Here is a 22,921-nt window from a genome sequence, read left to right as displayed (position 1 = left end):
AGTGTATTTTTAAACGTCTACTGCGATTGTAAATGATACCGTACTTTGACAGACCCTGCCTCTCCGCTACCCCATTAAAAACTTTAAACGGGTGTAGTGAACGGATGGATGAATGACAGCCCAGGAAATTTATTTTGCCTGTCTTCAAACTGTAGTAGTTTTTAGCCTACTCACTTTTATACGCGCACCTCTCACCTCAGACGTTTTGCATTTTGCAGCGTTTTGATCGCCACCGTGAGGTTTCGCTGCTCATAATGAACAGCTGTGCTCCATGACAATGACTGGTTTATTTGCCAACCTGCCGCTGCCAGTGTCAGTCCCATCCCATTCCCATTCTCTTCCTCGTTTTTGGCACAGGCACACCCCTTCGGGAGCCTCGTACATCTACAGGCAAATAGACAAGCGCGTCGCAGGAAAGAAAAACGCGTGAAAGTCCATCCGGATGTGGAAGAGCGGGAGCTGGGCGTCTGCGTGACGGCGTGTTGATACGAGAGGGGCGCACTTGGTGCGTCCGCGCTTCTTCTGTGGACGGTGCACCCCCGTAAGTATAAAGAACTTACTTCCAACCGAACTTATTTCACAGCCGCTCTCGGTAGCACCCTTTCGCCTGCCGGTTTTCCTGCTCAGCTTCTTCCGCTGCTTCCCGGCTGGCCTGCATATTCGCTTCGCGTCGGGATATTTTGTCGGTCCCAGAGGCGGCTGTTGTGGTCAAAGTTTTTAGACTGACACATCAGCGCCACCGCTTCAATTTAGCTCCATACCTGCAAGATAATTGTTGGTCAGTTTTTGTTCCTATGCTATTTTCTCGTCGCGCATAGCAGTTATAATTGGTTTGGGCAAAGAGGGCACGAAATGCAAAACGGGACAATACACCGAGAAGCCTGGGAGCAGAAGTAGTGTGTTTGTTATTGCAACATTTTCGCTTCAAACGTGCAGCTGCAAAAAAAACAGACCGTGGAGAGTGGCAAACCTCCGACGAGAAAATTCAATACGAGTGAGGGCGTTGGGCAGACAGAAACGAGTTACGAGATCAGCCGTGGGAGGAAAACAAGTGCAGCCAAGTCAGACAGGATCTCCTTCACAAGCCAGTTGAGCGTGTTTACTTCACGCGTAGTCGATCTGGTACACCCAATATGTGAGAACAGTGACACACACATTATATCCCGGCTTTGGATATTATTCCAAAAGTTGTTCTTGTGCAGTATGGATATATGCAGTAATTTTAAAACGTGGCACAGCAAGGACGGCATGCTTATTTGTGGTTAAACAAAAGGAGAGTGGACTGAAACGGGAGCTGTGTGGTTTAAAGTTTCCGCATTTTGGGCTTCAGTGCCAATCTAATGTTTATGAAAAATAATTTGTGAAACATGTAATGCACTCGGTGGCGCAATGCTGCCTCGCATTAAGGAGACCTGGGTCCTCCTTGCTTAGAGTTTGCATGTTCTCCCCGTGTCTACGTGGGTTTTCTCCCACAGTCCAAAGACATGCAGATTTGTTCCTGCCTTGCGCCCTGTGTTGGCAGGGATTGGCGCCAGCAGACCCCCGTGACCCAGAGTTAGGATATAGCGAGTTGGACAATGACTGACTGACAGATGTAATGCACTCTTCACTTCAGCTGTAGACGTGTACTGTACAGGCGTGTCAATTTTGAGTAAAGATTCAATTCAGTTTTATTGCCCCAAGTTGGAAATTTGCTTTGTCATCTTTGCAGACAAACCACTCCGTAACATTAAAACCTCATTAAAAAGAACGAAGCAATCAAACGGCACAAATAAATATAATAGAGCGGTGGCCATAACACTGGATCAAACATATCATATATAAAAATTAAATCAATATTAAGACTTGACGAGGCAGATCTACTATGAAACTAAAGAAGCTTAAGCTTCAGGACCCCAGAAGAGATTTTAATCCACATTGCTTAAAAAAAAAAATTGTTTACTGTACAAGAGGGGGTTCTTAAAAATATTATTAATATAGTGCAATGCAATACAACGTAATAGTCAAATGAAAAAGTTATTAAAGTATCATGTATTTGGCCGTAAACAAAAAAAAAATTCAAATTAAGGATGTTTCATTACAAATATATTTAAAATAAAATTATAAATTATTTAAAATTTATAAATAATTTAACATGGATGGATAATTTAAAACACTATTAAGTTTAAAAAATGAAAGAATTTTTCATTGCTTGTGGTTATTGTAAAGGACAACATTTCAGTAAGTTTTTATTTACATGAATTATCTTATAAAACCTCATTTTCACCTCCCCATAACTCAAATTACAAGACATAGGAAATTTTTATTCACACCAGTGACTTTGACGTGAGATAATCCAGTATAGCAATTTTAATAAAATAATGAGATGTAGTAGTTAACATTTTAAAAATTTGTAGTGATCTATCATTGAACGCCATTGAAGAAGACAACAGTGGTTGCCCAAACCAGTGGCGTAGCAAGGTCTGGTGGCACCCGGTGCGGAGTTTAAACTTGTCACCCCCATGTCCACCAAAATATAAAATGAAATTTATTGAGAAAGCAATTTTTTTATTCAATTGGTTAAGTAAAGAGGGCATAATGTTAATTATTTTGTAAACAATTTTTTATGAATTAAAAAAAAAAGTAAAATGCCTTTTTATTAATAAGCCAGTTTAATGTACAATGTAAGAAATCTTTTTTCATAGTGATAGTACCTAGTGCATAACTTTATTATTATTATAATTGTATTTAATGAAAACTCAATTGTTTACAAGTTTCGTTCTCTAGGCTCTAATCCAACAAACTGTACTTTAACATGATACTTAGAATCTCTTCTTTCTAACTTTTTGTTCTGCAAATTTTGAAATTGCGTCATCAAAATCGATACCTTCAGGTACACTATTTTCAATTGACAAAATGGCTAAGCTAGAGAGTCGTCCTTGATTCATAGTGGATCTGAGATAATTCTTAATTAGTTTGAGTTTCGAAAAACTCCTCTCACATGATGCAGCAGAAACACATAAAGTTAAGAAAATTCTTAATGCTAAAGTGAGATTGGGAACAGAGTCTAAAAGTTCATATTCAACCACAAACTCTAAGAACCTTAAGGAAGTCCAACCAAGAGACTCTTCTTTTGGAACTTTGGCAGCTTTTAGAAATCTTCTTAGGCGTGGAATTTCTGTAAGGATACCATCTGCAGAAAGCATGCCAGCAAGATTACGACAAATCGCCAATTAACCAGAATTGAGACGCATGATTTCATAGTGTATCCCGGCTCATATATATAGGGACCTTAAGATAGTGTGATGGGGAGGGAGATGTTGTCCGTTTGCTCGTAGAACGATCCTAAAGTAAACTTGTTTACTTTATGGTCGGTTCTAGAGTGGACAATACCTACCCACCCCACTGTCTAAAACGTTTAATCATAAAACAATATCGTCTTGTTGCACAGAACGACTTGGGGCTATGATATATTTGTGGCAGGGATGAGACAATGAGTCACAGGACCGGTTGTTTGTTTACTTGAGCACCAGCACAGTTCAAAAGAAACAAGACAGAACACCCCCTCCCCCCACGCACCACACAATAATACTAAATCATTACAGCATCACATCGTTCACCTGCAATTTGCTGCAATTAGGGATTGTTAAAGCCCATGTAAATTATTTGACATGTTATTTTATGTAACAAAAAGGCGCATTAATACAAAACCGGCAATTTTTTGTCACCCCCTCAGAGCTGGTACCCGGTGCGGGCCGCACCCGCCTACCTACGCCACTGGTCCAAGCCTCTTTGATTTAGAAGGTTTAATAGCAGTTGGGGTGAAGGAGTATTTGAACTGGTTGCTCCTTATTCTTGGAACTTTGAACCTGTGACCTAATGGCAACAAATGGAATTGAGAGTGTAGTGGGTGAGTCCTATCTGAGAGAATCCACTTTCCATAATACTTGCTTTTTAAACTGGTCTGTCAGATTTATCTGACTACTGTAAGGTGGGTTTGTGCTTTAAAGTGGTGTTGCGTATTATTACTATTTTAGGTTTGCTTTTTTTTGCCAAGGTGGTGCACCAGTTAGTGCTGTAGCCTCAAACTTCCAGAGTTCATTCCTGCCATAGTCTGTCTGTCTGTCTGTGTGTGTGTGTGTGTGTTTTCAGTGATTGCCCCACATGCCAAAAACTGGCACTGTGTGCTTTGTGATGGCCTTGTGCCCCATCCTGGTTTGGTTCTTGCTATATGCTAGTGTTGAAGGGGTTAGGCACCGGCTTGCCACAAACTTGAATTCAATGAGTAGGTGAGAAAATGGTTGGATGAGTGAAATGTTTGCTGTTGCCATTAGCCTTATGCTGTAGGAATAGACGTCAGAACTTGATTAAGCCAGGCTGACGACTGATTGCTGAAAGTCCGTTCTTGCTTACTTATCCTAGGCAGGGTCACTGGAGCGTATCCCATCCCAGCAGTCATCGGACACAAAGCAGGAACAACATCTGAACAGGGCTGCAATATTTTTTCATTAACTTTATTATGTCCTGTTCTCAAATTGTCAATATGAAATGCACTATATAAAAATTAACTGAACACATGCAGTACCTTATCTGTGATAATGTGCTGTATGTGGACTATAAAAGGTCTTCCTCATATTAATGGGAACTTTCCATCAACATAAATAAAAGGGACCCTGTGCAATATTAGAAAGAGATTTGTTTTTTTTGTAAAGAAAAGTGGTGGAAAACATAACATTGTAGTGACATTGACAACAGTTGTCCATGAATGTGGCAGTAAAGTAGACATTCCCTCTAAAGCAGGGGTGCCCAATACGCGATCGACCAGTAGATTGGAAAGGTAGTGCAGGTAGATCACGTTGCATTCAAAAAAAAAATTTTTTAAACGTTACTCTATATATCCTCCCTATGGCATTTACCACTTGATTGACATACAGGTCGGCCAGTCTGAGATCTCTTTTCTTCTAACACACTGGTCATCCTGCACGCACGAGCTACTTCAAAACTCCAGCTGTGATCAAGTTAGCCTTCCAATTTATATCGACTAAAGAAGGGATTTTAAAAAAAATTGTTTGGGGAGGATATGGGCTGGATGTGGAATTGGAAGAGGGTTTTTTTTCTCACAATGTCACAATCAAAGTGCATTTGTCTGATCTGTCAATCTATCATTGCTGTTCCAAAGAAGGAAAATGTGGAAAGGCACTTTCGAACTGTTCATAAAAACTACGAAACTGACTTCCTTCCGAAAAGCTGTCTGAGAAAGAGAAAGGAGAGGGAACTAAAATCGCAGTTAATCGGACAGCCGTCATTTTTTACTCGGCTGAATTCAAAAGCAAAGGCAGACACACCAAAGCATCATTCCGGGTGAGTCACTTGATCATTAAGCATAAGAAGTCCTTCCAAGATGTAGAGATGATAAAAGAGGCCTTCGTCTCCTGGCCGGAGAAAAAGGAGTTTCTTCTTGTCATTAAACATGCAGAATACAAGCACCTTAATAACGATCAATGGCCGCTAGACTTGGCATTTTTTTTTTCTGATCTGACCAACATGTTGAATGAGCTTAATTTATAGCTGCAAGGAAAAGACAAAACCATGGTCAATATGATTAGCTCAGTTAATGCTTTCAAACGAAAATGCAACATCTGTCCTTAAAGCTGCAGCACCTTGATTGGGGAACATCCAAAACCTCGCGTCAGAGCTGGAGACGCAATGGAAGGTGTCTGTGCAACTTGACAGCATACACTACACAGAGCAGATAGAAAATTGCCTGTCAGACTTTGACAGACAGTTTCAAGACTCAGCTTTACTTGAGCCAATCGCTACATTTAAGTGCTATCCATTTAGGGAAGATGTTGAGAGTGATTCACCCGCATCAAAAATTCCAACAGTTTCACCTAAAACTCCTCTACAGTGGAAGATGAGATTTTGACACTACAGGATGACATTCAGCTGAAGTCTGGGGCTCTTGGACAGTTTTGGAACTTACTCACAGAGGAAAAGTACCCAAACATGAGGAAAATGTGCTACCTCCTTGACTGCAGTATTCAGCTCTACTTATTTATGCGAGTCAGCCTTTTCCCACATGAAGATTATTAAATCCAAATACTGTAGTGAACATAAATGTATACAATTGTTATTGTGCCATAAAGATTATTCAGTTATGCAAGGTACGACAACATATATTTTATGTATAAAGTATACTCGGTGTATATAGCATTTTTAATGTAGGTAGATCATTTCGATCTGGTCATTTTAAAAGTAGCTCGCAAGCCGAAAAAATGTGGGCACCCCTGCTCTAAAGCATCATAAGATTTTTGTTTTTGTGACATGCTGGTTTGAATATAAGACAGAACAAAACTGGAAAGTTTTAGAAAATTAGTTGTTGAGTCTAAATGGCTGTTAGTACATTATAATACATGGCGATTTAACAAGGATGCTTTGAGTGAGCTCTGGAGGGTACACCGTATGCATTTGCACTGTATATGTGAGTAAATAAGTTCAAATTGAAATGTTTTAATAAATACAATGGCAGGAGCAGATACAAAGAGCAAAGTGAACAAAAAAGAAGACCTCAAAAGACTAATCAGTGATGATGAAAGGTTTACAGTTTGAATGAACAGATGTGCTTAATGTCTGGACTTCTATAATGAGACTGAAAGCGACTCAGACATAAATTAGACAAGATTTAGAGAAATAAGATACTAGAAAGCTAAATGACCGTTAAGAATAATAAAATAATATTTAGGAATACTGTGGTTATGCTAGAGGATTTTAGTTACCAAACGAGTTTATTTGGAGCAAGTAGTTGACAGGATCTGAAAATTAAGGGAAAAAGAGTTTTAGCGAATGTGTTTACCTCTGAAGAAAGCTGCCTGCAAGTGAAAGGAGAACTAAATGGAAAAGGCAATTTCTTAGACTATAAAAGAGAGGTTTGTCCTAATTCAGGTAGTATTTTTTCAATATCGGAGCATAAAATATCTTCTAGCATCCATCCATTAAACAAGGATATTACATTTAAATAAACTTAAGCATGCCAAATTATTTCAATTTCATTGGTTTAATGGCACACTATAAATTACACAAAGGCTTTGTTCTCAGTATTGTTTAGGATTTAGGATTGTGTTATATGTGTTGTACCTTGCAAGACTTATGGGAACATGCTGTTAAAATACCTCCATTCATCCATTCATTTTTTAATCTGCTTTTTGTGGTTGGGAGTCCTGATGCCAGTTCCAGCAGCACTGGACATACTGCAAATCCTGGACAGAATGTTGCTATGTCATAGGCCACACTTGCACAGGCTGGGCTAGTTTAGGGGTACCAGTTAAACTAACATTCACACATGGTGAGATCATGGACACATTCTGGCCCAGGATACAATTCCAAGACTCTACCCATAAGTGCCTTCTCCCTTTCATAAAAGAAACATTAGTAGTAATATTACGTATACAGAAAAAGTTAAATCATTACAGAAGTACTTGGACAGCATACAGGCTTGGGCAGATTTGTGACAGATGAAATTTAATGTCAGTAAATGTAAAGTATTACACATAGGAAATAAAAATGTTAGGTTTGAATACACAATGGGAGGTCTGAGAATCAAGAGAAGGATTTAGGAGTTGTAGTGGACTCCCCCAACAGTTTTAAGAAGCCATTAAGAAGAGAAATGGAATGTTAGGTTATAAAGCATGATGTGTAGAGTACAAGTCCAAGGAGGTTATGCTCAAGCTTTATAATGCACTGGTGAGGCTTCATCTGGAATACTGTGTGCAGTATTGGTCTCCAGGCTACGAAAAAGACATAGCAGCACTAGAAAAGGTCCAGAGAAGGGTAACAAGGCTCATTCCAGGGTTACAGGTGATGAATTATGAAGAAAGATTAAAAGAACTGAGTCCTTTCCTTTTAATCAAAAGAAGATTAAGAGGTGACATGATTGAAGCGTTTAAAATTATGAAGGGAATTAATACAGTGGATCGAGACTGTTACTTTAAAATGAGTTCATCAAGAACTTGGGGACACAGTTGGAAATTTTCGCACAAACATCAGGAAGTTCTACTTTACACAGAAAACCATAGACACTTGGGATAAGCTACCAAGTAGCGTCATAGATAGTAAGACTTTAAGTTTAGTTTTTGAAAGCCCCTAATGTTTTTTTTTTTTTTTTTGAAGAATTAGGTGGATAGGACTGGTGAGTTTTGTTGGGCTGAATGGCCTGTTCTCATGTTCAGTGAAATTCTTACTTGCATGTCCAACCAACATGCAAGATGTTGCCATCCTCCAGCACCATGATAAATAAGAAAGTATTTTAATACATAATGTCATTCTATTTAATCCATCCATCCATCCATTTTCCAACCCGCTGAATCCGAACACAGGGTCATGGGGGTCTGCTGGAGCCAATCCCAGTCAACACAGGGCACAAGGCAGGAAACAATCCTGGGCAGGGTGCCAACCCACCGCAGGACCATTTTATTTAATAGAAAATGCAAATAATGTACATCAATGGGTAAATGAATCTCATCTTTCAAAGGTTTTTACTGTGTTATGCTAAAGGATATTTTACGATGACAACATGAGGTACGCCAGCTAGTAAAACATGGACAGTTTCCTTGGTAGAACAAAAGACCAAACCATCAACGTAGCTGAGCTGATTAGCTTCAGCTATAATGAAATGAATGCATGGGATGGAATTTTTGGTTGAAATGTGGACTTACTGCAAGGACTGCTCCTTGGAACACAAGACAAAGTGCTGGCAGCTAAGCAGGTGATAGAATGGATAATCATAAAGAGTGGAGTGTGAGAAATAAAGAGAGCTTCTAAAATGCATGCAGACCCTTGTTCTAATTAGGAAAACTGGGATATTGGTCTCTGATAAAACCAGGTTAACTTGCATAGATTTCTCCATGAGCAAGCTGATTATTGGCTACGTAAGGTAAATTTAAGGATTTTGTAGCCTTTGCATGTCTGTTGCCTTCTGTTAGCTTCATGTAACCACAGGTAGAAAACTGTGGAAGTGTTCACAAAGATCAGTTTCCTGAGTCACATGCTTGGTCAATCACATTATTCCTTCTCCTGGTTAAAATAATCCATCCCAACATTTCAGAAATCACTAAATTTATGTGCTTGAGCTAAACGTAAAGTGCTAAGCTCAGCAACAGAATCAAGGAAGCAGTTGGGTAACGCAATGAAATTAATATTCATTACATACTCCAATTACTTATAAAGTAACAAGTAACCTAACACAATACTCATTCCATTGAAGTAAAAATACCTGCATTATTATCTCAGCAGCAATTAGGTGTAAGGCAAGAAGTAAATTTACCTGTATTCCGAAACTTTTGAAGGCTCAGTCACACAGCTAAGCAGAAAAGCGTCACCTGCACACAAAATTCAATAACAAACATATTTATAAAGTGCCATTTTATTTTTCTTCCAGCTATTTATTGCTGGGTGTTGCAGTGGCCTGTACGGTTTTTCATGCAAAAGAAGAAAACGTAACAGACTGTTTACACATTACATTACAGTAGGTAATCAATGACTTTGTTAAATGGTGCAACTCAAACCACCTACAACTGAACACCAGCAAAAGCAAGGAGCTGGTGGTGGATTTTAGGAGGCCCAGACCCCGTGATCATCAAAGGTGACTGTGTGCAGAGGGTACAGACCTATAAATATCTGGGAGTGCAGCTGGATGATAAATTAGACTGGACTGCCAATACTGATGCGCTGTGCAAGAAAGGACAGAGCCGGCTATACTTCCTTAGAAGGCTGGCGTCCTTCAACATCTGCAATAAGATGCTGCAGATGTTCTATCAGACAGTTGTGGCGAGCGCCCTCTTCTACGCAGTGGTGTGCTGGGGAGGCAGCATTAAGAGGAAAGACGCCTCACGCCTGGACAAACTGGTGAGGAAGGCAGGCTCTATTGTTGGCATGGAGCTGGACAGTTCAACATCTGTGGCAGAGCGAAGGGAACTCAGCAGGCTCCTATCAATTATGGAGAATCCACTGCATCCACTAAACATTGTCATCTCCAGACAGAAGAGCAGCTTCAGCGACAGACTGCTGTCACTGTCCTGCTCCACTGACAGACTGAGGAGATCGTTCCTCCCCCAAACTATGCGACTCTTCAATTCCACCCGGGGGGGTAAACGTTAACATTTAACATTATACAAAGTTATTGTCTGTTTTTCACCTGCATTATTATCATTCTTTAATTTAATATTATTTATTGTATCAGTATGCTGCTGCTGGAGAATGTGAATTTCCCATTTGGGATTAATAAAGTATCTATCTATCTATCGATCTATCAACATCTTTAGTTACTTTTTTGTAAGTAATGAGTTATTTTAACTAAGTTACTTTTAAAAGCAACGTTCCCAACGCTGCTTGGCTTCACATAGGCTGTATGCATCTTTTTAGATTCATGCAGGCGAATGAAAATATTTAAATCTGTTGTTTTTTTTTTTGTTTGTTTTTTTTTTGGGCGCGGTTTAATGACATTGGTGCGTTTTGCCTGGGGAACTCCATAAGTGGACTTGTGCATGTAAATGCGAGTTTTTTTAAGAAACCAGGTTATTCTTGTTTTGTATGTGAATGTAAATGCACTGAATGAGACACAGGCTTTATTGAACCAGGTATACCCCACCTTTTGAATATCATACGGTATCAATAATGTTGATTGCAGTTCCCTTGGACACTAGGAACTGAGTTACAAGCTTTGTGATTGTAATACATAAGGTCTCTTGTATGTGTTCATCAGTATGTTAAAGCAGCAACAGAGTGATTACTGGTGTTGGCCAGTCAGAGCAATGCATGTCAATGAGTACCACTTGGCCATTCTCAGAGCCTGCAGTTAGTGATGCTATTATCGATTGGCCAGCAATCTTAATCAGCTGATTTTTCATGACAAAAGGCTCAATTAATGATCGGTAAATTAGTCGATCATAAAACCTATTTTTTTTAAGCTTTTTAGTTGAGTGAGTACACATCTTTTTTTTTACTTCACTTTTTTTTTTATTGTAAACAGAGAGAAGCAATGCAGACTTTACAAGAGAGAACGAGAAGACCAGAATATTATCCTTTAAATTACAAAAGTAGAATAATAAACTGAGAAAAGAGAATCTGAGGATTTGTCCCATGCAATTAGACAAAGAGCAAGAAAAGAATGAATTCAGACCTTTTTATTTTGTTCTTTGGTTAAAGTGAATACTGCTTGTCTGAGGTTGTGTAAGTACAGCAGTTTACATTTTTCAATTCAAAAAAGAAGAGTTAAAGAATTTGAAATTGCTGCCTAGTAAACAGTCATAAATGTTGAATAAAAAGCATTGCCTCCACCTTTCTCAAGTGGCAGTGGATGATGTCACAGTCAAATGATAACTTGTGATGTTTTTGGTGGCATCTCTTTTAGTAAGTACCTTAGCTGAAATCAAATTGTTTGTAAATTTTGTTTTGCCTTTGTATGCGTGAAACACATCTGTGATTTAAGCAACATGCAATGATTAAATGTATGGCTGTTTAAAGAGTCCGTCTTATCCAGATTTACTGACATATGCAAGTTGCGCACAAAGATGAAATACAGTATGTTTCAAAAGTATGGAGTTCTTTTGTGCTGGCCTTACAGCATTTTTTATTTTGGACAGATTTGTGTATTTGAAGGCAGGCTCTATTGTAGTCAAACTGTCCAGCTCCATGCCATCTGTGGCGGAGCGATGGGCGCTGAGCAGGCTCCTGTCAATCATGGAGAATCCACTGCATCCACTAAACAGTGTCATCTCCATACAGAGGAGCAGCTTCAGCGACAGACTGCTGTCACTGTCCTGCTCCACTGACAGACTGAGGAGATCATTCCTCCCCAAACTATGCGACTCTTTAATTCCACTCGGGGGGGTAAACGTTAACATTATACAAAGTTATTGTCTGTATTACCTACATTTTTTATCACTCTTTAATATTGTTTCTTTATCAGTATGCTTCTGCTGGAGTATGTGAATTTCCCCTTGGGATTAACAAAGTATCTATCTATCAATCTATTTGTGTGTTAAATATGTAGAAGCAAATACAAAAGATACAGGAGCATATAATGTGGCTTATTTTTTTGTGTCTTTATTACAGTAACCATATTCAGTTGTAGGCAATACTACTTTTCAGTCTTTGTAGAATAATCTGTTCAAAATGCAGTCTTTAATATACAGAGGCACTGCAGCAAAGTTACTTCAAGCACGCCATAAGGTTTACAGCATCTCTGCAAGACTGTGCCCAGAGGGGGCTGGGCGGTCTCATGGCCTGGAACCCCTGCAGATTTTATTTTTTCTCCAGCCGTCTGGAGTTTTTTTGTTTTTTCTGTCCTCCCTGGCCATTGGACCTTACTCTTATTCTATGTTAATTATTAATTATTATTAACTATGTTAATTAGTGTTGTCTTTTTTTCTTTTCTTCATCATGTAAAGCACTTTGAGCTACATTATTTGTATGAAAATGTGCTATATAAATAAATGTTGTTGCACAATGCTGGTAGAACCAGGTGGTGTTTTGTACAAATGATTTGTTTACTGGAACTTAGCATAGCTGAAGAACTTCTGCTTTGTTTAAATTTAGTATTCTGCATCAGTGAATCATTGGCATCTTGGCTACCTAGCAAAGAAGAATGTAATTTTTTTATTTGTAGAGGATTAAGTTTGAACTTCATACATTCAGAACATTCTTAAAGTACAGTATCATTCAGTTAAGGAGTGTGTGGGGGTTACTAGCTATTAAACAGTCCTGGGTGGGTCACTCATGTATCACAAGGCCCACTGAACACACAAACATGTAGCATTCAGCTCTTTTTTTGGATGTTTTCAAAAATTAAACTTGCATAAAACACCCTTTTTGAAATGTCAGCTTTTTGTTGATGTAAAGGTTGAAATCAAGACAAATCATATCAGACTGTTTTCACTTTGAACTTACTTTAGTAAACAATTAGCTTCTTACAGTCGAACCTATAAACCACACAGAGACCAGGAATCGAACCCAGGATTCTGAAACAAACAACTCTGATATAATGAGTTCTAAATGAACAATTAGAAGTACATTTTCAGGAAGGGAAAATGTTTGCAGCCGAATTCTAAATAAAACATGTGAATCTGAAAGTATCCCAAAATACACTTGGTTTGCTGTAGTATTTGAATTATTTTTATTTTCAAGGTCTTCCTTTAGGGTTAAATTCTCTTTTATAGTTTAATTTTTGGAATTGTGTATGACTCAGACATTTTTAGTAGGAAATTTATGTGTGAAGCATAAGAGTCTTTTAAGTCTTCAGTCTACATACTGACTTTTTGCAATTCCTAAGCTAGTTTTTTGTCTGGATGGGTATAAGAAACAAACTTTTCAGCACCTGCCTGTCAATAGGTGGATCTACACTTAAACTTCCTTAGACTTGTGCAGAAATGTGAATTTAGCATGTCAATCTATTTTTGTTATAATAATTCTTTGCATTTATATAGCGCTTTTCTCACTACTCAAAGCGCTCAGCAGTTGCAGGTTGAGGGCCTTGCTCAAGGGCCCAACAGTGCAGATCCCTAGCCTCAGAGCCACCACTCCGCCTATAATGATGGTGCATTATAAATGTCACTGATGTGTTTGTATTTAAAGGAATACTTCACCCAAAAAATGTTTTTTGCTATTTACCCCTTGTTGTTTGTAGTGATGACTTGAAAACATTTTTAGTCTTACCTTTTAATGGGGAACAGAGAGAACAAAGTTTTTGATACAGTGAAACCTAATGGGGGCCAGCACTGAATAACAGCAAACAATATCAAAATGTCTATGAAAAAAATCTCTCACTACTTGTGTCAAATAACCCACATTTCAGGAACCCATTTTTATGCACACAAAACACATGCATTTTTGCTAAAATATTGTAAAGGTTCTCAGATATGAACATAAATAAAGTGTGCTTTACACTTGATGTTTCTCACTTGCTTTTGTTAAACTTTTAACCACTATTTATACACCTCTCCCAGATCACACTCAAATGAAAAACTTTGGTTATAAGGTTTTTGTATAGGAAATAAGAAAATTGGCATTGGGTGTACATGTATAGCACGTAAGGTGTGTTTATACAGTATAGAGTAATTTACATTATATGAAATAGTCCTGAGGCATTCCAATTTTTTTTTTTTTTTTTGTTTTTTGTTTTTTTTTTTTCTTCTTTCCAAAATGCGCCAGACAGAATGGCTTCTAAACTTCTTCACAAGATCCGGCACAGTTTATTTAAGGAAGAGACACCACAGACAGATTTGAGTGCTGCAGCGGAGGATTGCCCAGAGATCTCAGAGCTAGATGATGATACAGAAGGACTGTCTTCCAGGCTAAGTGGGACACTCAGTTTTGAGGGTGAACAAAATATCAAACATGAAGATGAAGGAGGAAGTTCAGAGGCTGAAAGCGATTTGGATTTAGAGGAGTCCTTGGAAAATGATTCAGAAGGCACAGGTACAGTTGGGGTGGCTGGGGGTAGTCCTAAAACCTGGTTCCGTTAAAATTACTGGTAGATTGTTTTGTGTATTAATATAATTTAATATAATATTTACATGTGTGTGCAAAACAATAATTATTCACCCAAGTGCATCAAAATGATTTTGAAAAGTTTTTAAAACCATATTTATTAAATATATTATTTAAATATTGCCAGTTTGGTATAAAGTACTTGCTACTATGCATAAGGAATGAGTTTCATACTTAAAGTTAAAATGTGTTTTGATTTGGCCTACAACACAAGTACAGTAGTTAGATGGTTCAATATTGTTATGGTATTCCAATATTCACCCAACCATTGAATGTACAGTATTTATTGTATATTTGTGTGACCTTAACTTGAAAACCATTTCCATCCGTGAACCTAATGATATCAGCATATTTTCTAAAAAAAAAAAAAATCAGTTAATATAAGCACATTTAAAATGGATAGATGAAAAGATTAAAATCATTGCTTGTATGGATACAACTTGCTTACGAATGTCAGTTATTTATAATATAAAAATCAGACCTTTTTATTTTTTCAAATAAACAGTAGAATTTGTGGTTTCACTTTAATAATACAAATGCAAGTTGTAGTCATTTTTGGGAAGAGGATGGCAGTCAATTTACAATACATTTAAAAATAGTCTGTTTAAAACATAAGTTTTATGTATTTTTAGGGTGATATTTGGGATGGCTTCCTGCTCAGTAATTGCATACCTCAGCAAAATGTTCAGTTTACTCTGTAAATAAACTGCTTTAAAAACACAACAGCAAATGCACTATATCTTTTATTACAGAAGAAATCTTTTAAAATGTCAGACTTTTAATTACTTAAAATTGTGGGGAAACAATCTACTCTAATTTTTAAACAAAACTGTGCACTTACCACTTCATTGCACTTGTAATTAGATGGTTCATGCTAATGTAGTTTTTGCATATTATTGGGTACTGCGTATGAAGAAAAAGGGCTCTTACCTAATGTAGTATAATTTCTGGTTTGCTGCTTTAGGTTTTCCAGCAGGTCAACAACCTCAACCCTTGCTAACTGTGCAGCTGCAAGAAAAGTGGCGCAGGAGTCGTACACGCAGCATACCAGAGAAGGTGATGTTTGAGGTAACCAATGCCACTGTTGTACAGGATCATAGCTCTAAATTTGTGGTAAGTGAACATAACAAAAACTGGTCAGTTCAACAGTGCAGAACTTGTCAGAGTGAAAATGTGTAATACCTGGCTTGACAGGAAAAAAATCTAGCAAGTGGTGCATTCCATGAAACATCAGAGCAGATAAAATCCGTAAGAAACAATGTAGGACGCTGCTCTGCAAACAATAGCTGAGTGGAACAGGGCAGGGCATGACTGGTCTGAAAACAGCCAGGGGTAACAGAGGTGGATATACTTGGCTGAAACAAAGGGGATGTTTATCAACATAGTAAAGGGAGGCTTTTTTTTCTTTTCCTCTTAAGGATTTTCTTTATGAAGTGTTATTTTAAAACCAAATACTTCATTCATGTTTATAAAATGAGACTTTATGGTACACAGAAAACATTAGGAATAAAATAAACTGATATGCATCTGATGTTTAAGTTATTAAATGTTCATTCATGGCTGTGTTAGCATGTGCACTTAACCTTTTAAATACATAAGAGTCCTACAGACTGTTGAAACGTGATTTCTTAAGCACTTCAGATTTTGATGCTTTAGTGACAGTTAACTGGAATGTTTTTTGTTTTTTTTTTTTCTATTTTTGCCACTGAAATCTTTTCTTCCTGTCATAACAGAAAGCTAGTGAAGCAGCATTCTTCTGCACCCTAAACCTAAGTGATTTTTTTTTAAATTGGGTAGTAGCTCAGTATAACTGCATTCTAAGAAACAATATTAATGAGATACATTGAATTTTTCTTTTTTTTTCCTTCAGCTGTACACTATTCATGTAATCAAATCGGGACAGTTTGATAAATGCCCAGGCATAATCACTCGACGCTACACAGATTTTGCAAAGCTGCACAGCCACTTGAGGAAACACAACAAGGAGGACATGGAGGGTATAGTCTTTCCACGCAAAAAGCTGCGTAGAAACTTTGCAGCAGAGACGATAGGCAAACGCAGCCGAGCCTTTGAACAGTACCTTGCACACCTGTATTCAATAGCAGATCTACGCCGCTCCCCAGTCTTCCTTGACTTCTTTTTCTTTAGGGACTTGGTAGAGGGGCAGAGTTTGCTTAGAGCAGGCCAGTATGAAGAAGCCTTACGGTGCTTTGTGAACGCCATGAATCTGCAAGAAAAGCTAGGCTCCTGGCAGCAAGGCAATTGGCTTTTTACACTGGCTTCTATAGTGGCTAGTTTTCAGGAGCTTGAGCAGTTGGAAGAAGCACAGGAATACTGTGAACGAGCACTTAGAGATCTGTCCACGCATCAAGAAGAAAAGCATCCCTTGCTTGTGCCACTACTCCAAGCAAATGTTCGTCTCTCTTGGAAAATCTCCAAGGATAAACGTCACTCCGAAGCTCACCTACAGAAACTGCGGGACTCGGGAGTGGATGTGGGTAACCAACCCTCTCTAAAGGAATACCTAATAAAGGAATCATTAGAGAGTAAGAAATAATCTTCAACAAAGGAAGCCTCATTAACAGCTGCACTAATCTATAGCACTGAGTAAGTCTGAGCCTTACTCAAAGATTTCCATTTCAGCACTACTTTAGTAAGGATCTGTGCAATGTAATTAAGTAGAAACTGTTTATTTGCTCATCGTAGAAACAGAAAATCATTAATGCACTCAGGATTCCCACTTCAAACTGAGAATTTCATTTAAAGTCTTTAGTACTTCATAATACTTCAAAGTCTGTAGGATTAATGTTCTGCATTCTCAATATAATAGACATAATACAATAGCTGCAGACTGCAGAGCTAAAAGAAACACATGACAAACTGATTTGACAGTATAAAAATAAAACTTGGAAACTGCATTTTATTTAGTTACATATAAGATCTCAATTATCACTACCAGGCAACTCTAGTGAAGCCACTTGAATTGTGTTGACATACAAGACTGGTCTGATATATAGAAAACCTAGAAAAGCCACTTACTAGGTCCTACTCATCAATTTTGGACATTACCAACGTTGACTTAAAGTTCTGAGCTCAGATCAGAAAGTGTTAGAGTGAGTGTCTGAACAAGTCATAAATTTCATTTTATGTTCCATCTGTGGTGTCTTTAAAATGGTGGTTACTACTATACTCATATTCAGACAGTATGCTATAGTTTTGAAGTGTAATATCTGAACAATCTTGGTGTGAGCTAAAAACACCAATTCTCATTACAATTCCAGAGCAAAGGATATAACTTCAGAGTTTACTTTTACAAGTAGTGATATGCCCACTATGTAATTTCCTGTTTATGAAGTAGAGGGTCTTCAACCTTCAGATGTGCACATACATGCAAGCCTCTTGTAGCACAGGTGGTATCTCTGTGAGCTGGTTTGTGTGTGTATATATTCATATTTGCATTTAAAATTTATACTGTTCATTTTCTTTATAAAGTAAGTTTTTTAAATGACTGTTTAAAATATATGTAGGTATAATTCCTTTTTTTTTAAATTTCAAAGAAAACTGCCATTTCTTTTTTAAAAGGTACTAAAAGATTAAAGATATTTTATGTATTCATTTTTTGCTTGGCTGCTAATTGACATCCACTACTTTATGTACAGCTCTATACAGTGCATCCGGAAAGTATTCACAGCACATCACTTTTTCCACATTTTGTTATATTACAGCCTTATTCCAAAATGGATTAAATTCATTTTTTTCCTCAGAATTCTACACACAACACCCCATAATGACAACGTGAAAAAAGTTTACCTTGAGGTTTTTGCAAATTTATTAAAATAAAAAAACTGAGAAATCACATGTAAAGAAGTATTCACAGCCTTTGCTCAATACTTTGTCAATGCACCTTTGGCAGCAATTACAGCCTCAAGTCTTGTTGAATATGATGCCACAAGCTTGGCACACCTATCCTTGGCCAGTTTCGCCCATTCCTCTTTGCAGCACCTCTCAAGCTCCATCAGGTTAGATGGGAAGCGTCGGTGCACAGCCATTTTAAGATCTCTCCAGAGATGTTCAATTGGATTCAAGTCTGGGCTCTGGCTGGGCCACTCAAGGACATTCACAGAGTTGTCCTGAAGCCACTCCTTTGATATCTTGGCTGTGTGCTTAGGGTCGTTGTCCTGCTGAAAGATGAACCGTCACCCCAGTCTGAGGTCAAGAGCGCTCTGGAGCAGGTTTTCATCCAGGATGTCTCTGTACATTGCTGCAGTCATCTTTTCCTTTATCCTGACTAGTCTCCCAGTCCCTGCCGCTGTAAACATCCCCACAGCATGATGCTGCCACCACCATGCTTCACTGTAGGGATGGTATTGGCCTGGTGATGAGTGGTGCCTGGCATTCACACCAAAGAGTTCAATCTTTGTCTCATCAGACCAGAGAATTTTCTTTCTCATGGTCTGAGAGTCCTTCAGGTGCCTTTTGGCAAACTCCAGGCGGGCTGCCATGTGCCTTTTACTAAGGAGTGGCTTCCGTCTGGCCACTCTACCATACAGGCCTGATTGGTGAATTGCTGCAGAGATGGTTGTCCTTCTGGAAAGTTCTCCTCTCTCCACAGAGGACCTCTGACAGAGTGACCATCGGGTTCTTGGTCACCTCCCTGACTAAGGCCCTTCTCCCCTGCTCGCTCAGTTTAGATGGCCGGCCAGCTCTAGGAAGAGTCCTGGTGGTTTCGAACTTCTTCCAGTTATGGATGATGGAGGCCACTGTGCTCATTGGGACTTTCAAAGCAGCAGAAATTTTTCTGTAACCTTCCCCAGATTTGTGCCTCGAGACAATCCTGTCTCGGAGATCTACAGACAATTCCTTTGACTTCATGCTTGGTTTGTGCTCTGACATGAACTGTCAACTGTGGGACCTTTATATAGACAGGTGCGTGCCTTTCCAAATCATGTCTAATCAACTGAATTTACCACTGGTGGACTCCAATGAAGCTGCAGAGACATCTCAAGGATGATCAGGGGAAGCAGGTGCACCTGAGCTTAATTTTGAGCTTCATGGCAAAGGCTGTGAATACTTATGTACATGTGCTTTCTCAATTTTTTTATTTTTAATAAATTTGCAAAAATCTCAAGTAAACTTTTTTCACGTTGTCATTATGGGGTGTTGTGTGTAGAATTCTGAGGGAAAAAAATGAACTTAATCCATTTTGGAATAAGGCTGTAACATAACAAAATGTGGAAAAAGTGATGCGCTGTGAATACTTTCCGGATGCACTGTATGTGACGATATGGACATGTGCGTTGGGTAAACAATTGATATAAAATAATGTTCTCATCCCTGTAAATGTCAAGGTAGTTGCTTGTACTTTTTAAAATATGCCACCAAAAGTCCTGAATTTCGGTCAAAAATACCCAGCAACAAAGTACTCCATCATAACACTGAATCAAATGAATATATCTTGTTTATAGTAGTTCTCAGTTAAATCTCTTTTGGAAACAGCTGTACAGTAATATGATAGCCAGTCAAGCTCAAAACAACAATTTGTACCTCTGAAAATAAAACATTTAAAGCTATATATATTTTTAGTTTCCTAAATTCATAGCCTTCCAAGTTATTTTTCAATAATGAAATGATGCTTGATAAGGTTTTAATTCCACTTATAAATTACTTTTCATTTCTCATAAATGGGAAGTATAAAATGCTGTTATATTCAGAATCCTCAAAGAAATAAATTGCAAGTTCAATACACAAGAAAAATTTGAAACACTGGTATTTCAGTAATCACATTGATAAATGTACCCGATTTACACACAATGTGCTTAATAGTAATGCTGTTTGTTTATTAAGTGTTCATATACAACAGAAGTTTACTAACTGATGTGGTGTAGTGGGTAAGGCATTGGACTAAAGCTGCCAGATCAGTTCCCACTTCTGACTCGCTGTATGACCCTGGGCAAGGCACTTTAAAGTGCCAGTGCTCCAACTATTAAAGGCCCCAAAATGTTTCTAAACCATTGTGATATATCCTGACCTTGCACTTTTCCCTTGATAATACCATCAACTACATACAACAAAAGGTAATCCTATTAAAGGTTAAATGAGTTGTTTCATAGCTCTGGGAGGAGCACAAGGTACCTCCATTCACCATTTACCATTCGTAAATCATTCTCTATAAGATGTAACTGTAATAACATGCTAAAATGTCTAAACTGCACTCACTTCCTTAAAGCTGCACAGCTACAACATTGCTTGTTTTGGTAAACACAAAATAAAACGCATGGTACTGTACTAGTCTTCAGCTGAGGTAAGAACATAAACAGCTGTTTAAATATTCTCAAAACTAAAATAAAAAGTGTACATTCTTTTGTTCATAATCCAAGGCAGTTTTTCCTCAACCTGTGGTATGCGAAGAATTACTGGGTGTTACATGAAGTAGCACAAAAGAAAAACAGTGGGAGAAGTTCTGTTGCAATTACAAATAAAGAAGCTTCAAGGTTTTGAATTGCACATATCATACCTATTTTTTATATATCCTATATATAAGAGAAGTGTAGAATTGCAGAGAAATGCAGTTGAGTTTACTGAAATACCATATTTGCTGTAAATTAATCAGTAAAAACTAAATTTGTGTAGGTCATTGGATTTATTTTTTTAAACCAAAGTTTATTAGTATAATAATTAAAATTCGACTGACACACATTTCAATGGTACAGAAGCAAATGTGATGCCTGCTCCCATATGAGTAATTTCTGCACTTACTGTCAGTTGAAACTGAATGACTAATTCTGCATGTAACAAATAGGTATAAGCAACAGCACATTCTGATCACTTATGTGAGGAGACTTTAAAACAATAGAAAAAAGACTGGTTTATTGGTATTCTGATACAGTTTTAAATTACCATATTTGATTTCACAAAGTATTGAAGTTGGGACAAATATTTAAAACCAGTACCGGCGCACTGCACAATAACGTGCAGTGAATACACTTGACTTGAGCATTTCTAGTTTTCATATCCTTTCTCTGTACGTTTAGCATTTGTTTCCTCAGAGGCTGATGTGCTTGCTGCTTCTTGAGCAGCTTTTTTTTTTTTTCTCTCCACCCTAGCAGCTTGCTTCTCTTCTTTTGTCTGCATCTTTTTGAGTTAAAACTGATTAAGTCAGTGTTTGCGTTGCAGTTAAGTTTTCCTTAATTTTTCACTTAAGCTGGCACTTAAGTCTTCAGTTTGTCTCAAGAATGATGTAAGATATGAAGAGGTAGGGGAAGGTGGTAGGAATGAGAACGGCACCCATACGCATGCACCACAATGCCACCTGCTGCCGAGAGTGGATTCTACAATAAAATAATAAGCGGAATAACCTTGGAGGTCAATCATCACCCCAAATGCAGATAGTAGACGTCACATAGTACATGTGTACCAAATTTCAGGTCAATAGGTTAAATGGTTTGTAAGCTACATGTACTTTAAAATCCTACACAGACAAACAGACAGCCACAGTAGCGTATTATATATAAAGATGTGTGTGTGTGTATTATGCAAATGTTGACTCACACACTCATCAACAAAAAACACCATCTCACATTTTGTTAAAATGCTGAAATTTGTAAATCTAGATAAGTAGATATCCAGTAAGAGAGGACATTTAGGGGTAAACCTCCAAACCACGAAGTACCAACACATAAATGACAACCAGGGGTTTGTTGGGGTTGACATGTGTAGTTTCGTGAGTAGTGGGTGCATTACCAAAGGGTAAATAGCAAGAAAATGGCTGCACAGGAAGGGAAGTGAGCAATGCAATAACAGCTGCACGGCAGTACAGAAGTGCTGCGAGACACCCAGAAAAAAGATGTGCAGCTGCAGCTTAGAGGGAATATAACTAACAACCTGTTTCAATTAAAAAGAATAACTTCCTGTAAAATTGTGTTTTGCAATGACCATCCATAAAGGCCAAGTCATTAGGAAAAGATTGGAATGTTTTACTCCTTGACAATTGTGTATCTTCAAGAGTAAGCAACTCCAGTGACTTAATAGTAGTAGTAGTAGTAGTATCTGACTGATGCCTTTATCCCAGCTGACTTACAACATTTGAAATATGATTAGTTATGTTTCTTTTGTTTTTCCAACTGGAGCACAGGAAAGTGAAGTGACTTGCTTATGGTCACACAATGTCAACAGTAGAATTTGAACTTATTTCTAGTCCTTGTTTCAAAGTCTTGACCATTACAACACACTGTCTGCCATATTATTAAAGCCTTTGGTAAAAAAACAAACCTTGCAAATATTGTATACAGTTACCTCTGATACACCCAATTAACTGACATCCACTGTCTTATGAAATGCCCTGGGCAAAGCCAGGTAACACACCTAGTCTAACACAGGAGAGAAAAATTATAAAATGAAAGCA

The 22,921-nt window shown here is 38.0% G+C and overlaps 1 protein-coding gene across 5 annotated transcripts; it reads left to right on the top strand.

Annotated features, from left to right (window-relative positions):
• The first annotated feature begins 210 nt into the window (after positions 1–210).
• snx21 (sorting nexin family member 21) lies at positions 211–17,425 on the top strand. Of its 5 annotated transcripts, none has more exons than XM_028811842.2 (4): positions 211–541; positions 14,186–14,448; positions 15,485–15,588; positions 16,391–17,425. In XM_028811842.2, exons 2-4 carry the CDS (start codon positions 14,187–14,189, stop codon positions 17,075–17,077), a joined length of 1,053 nt encoding a protein of 350 aa, XP_028667675.1. In that variant the 5' UTR covers positions 211–541; position 14,186; the 3' UTR covers positions 17,078–17,425. The 5 variants fall into 5 exon arrangements, with proteins under 5 accessions (XP_028667675.1, XP_028667670.1, XP_028667669.1 ...); XM_028811837.2 differs by having other exon boundaries at positions 214–541; positions 14,182–14,448; positions 15,485–15,633; XM_028811836.2 differs by having other exon boundaries at positions 215–541; positions 15,485–15,633.
• The last annotated feature ends 5,496 nt before the right edge of the window (positions 17,426–22,921 follow it).

Source organism: Erpetoichthys calabaricus, chromosome 10 (assembly GCF_900747795.2).
Source record: "Erpetoichthys calabaricus chromosome 10, fErpCal1.3, whole genome shotgun sequence".
Lineage (NCBI taxonomy): Eukaryota > Metazoa > Chordata > Cladistia > Polypteriformes > Polypteridae > Erpetoichthys > Erpetoichthys calabaricus.
The sequence above is the reverse complement of the archived record's forward strand: the minus strand, read 5'-3'. Positions and strand labels throughout refer to the sequence as shown.

Excerpts from the sequence above, each read along its gene's own strand:
- snx21 (XM_028811837.2), top strand. The coding sequence starts at position 14,187 with ATGGCTTCTAAACTTCTTCACAAGATCCGGCACAGTTTATTTAAGGAA. Across the intron at positions 14,449-15,484 it reads AAATGATTCAGAAGGCACAG|GTTTTCCAGCAGGTCAACAA; the intron begins GTACAGTTGGGG and ends TTGCTGCTTTAG. Across the intron at positions 15,634-16,390 it reads ATCATAGCTCTAAATTTGTG|CTGTACACTATTCATGTAAT; the intron begins GTAAGTGAACAT and ends TTTTTCCTTCAG.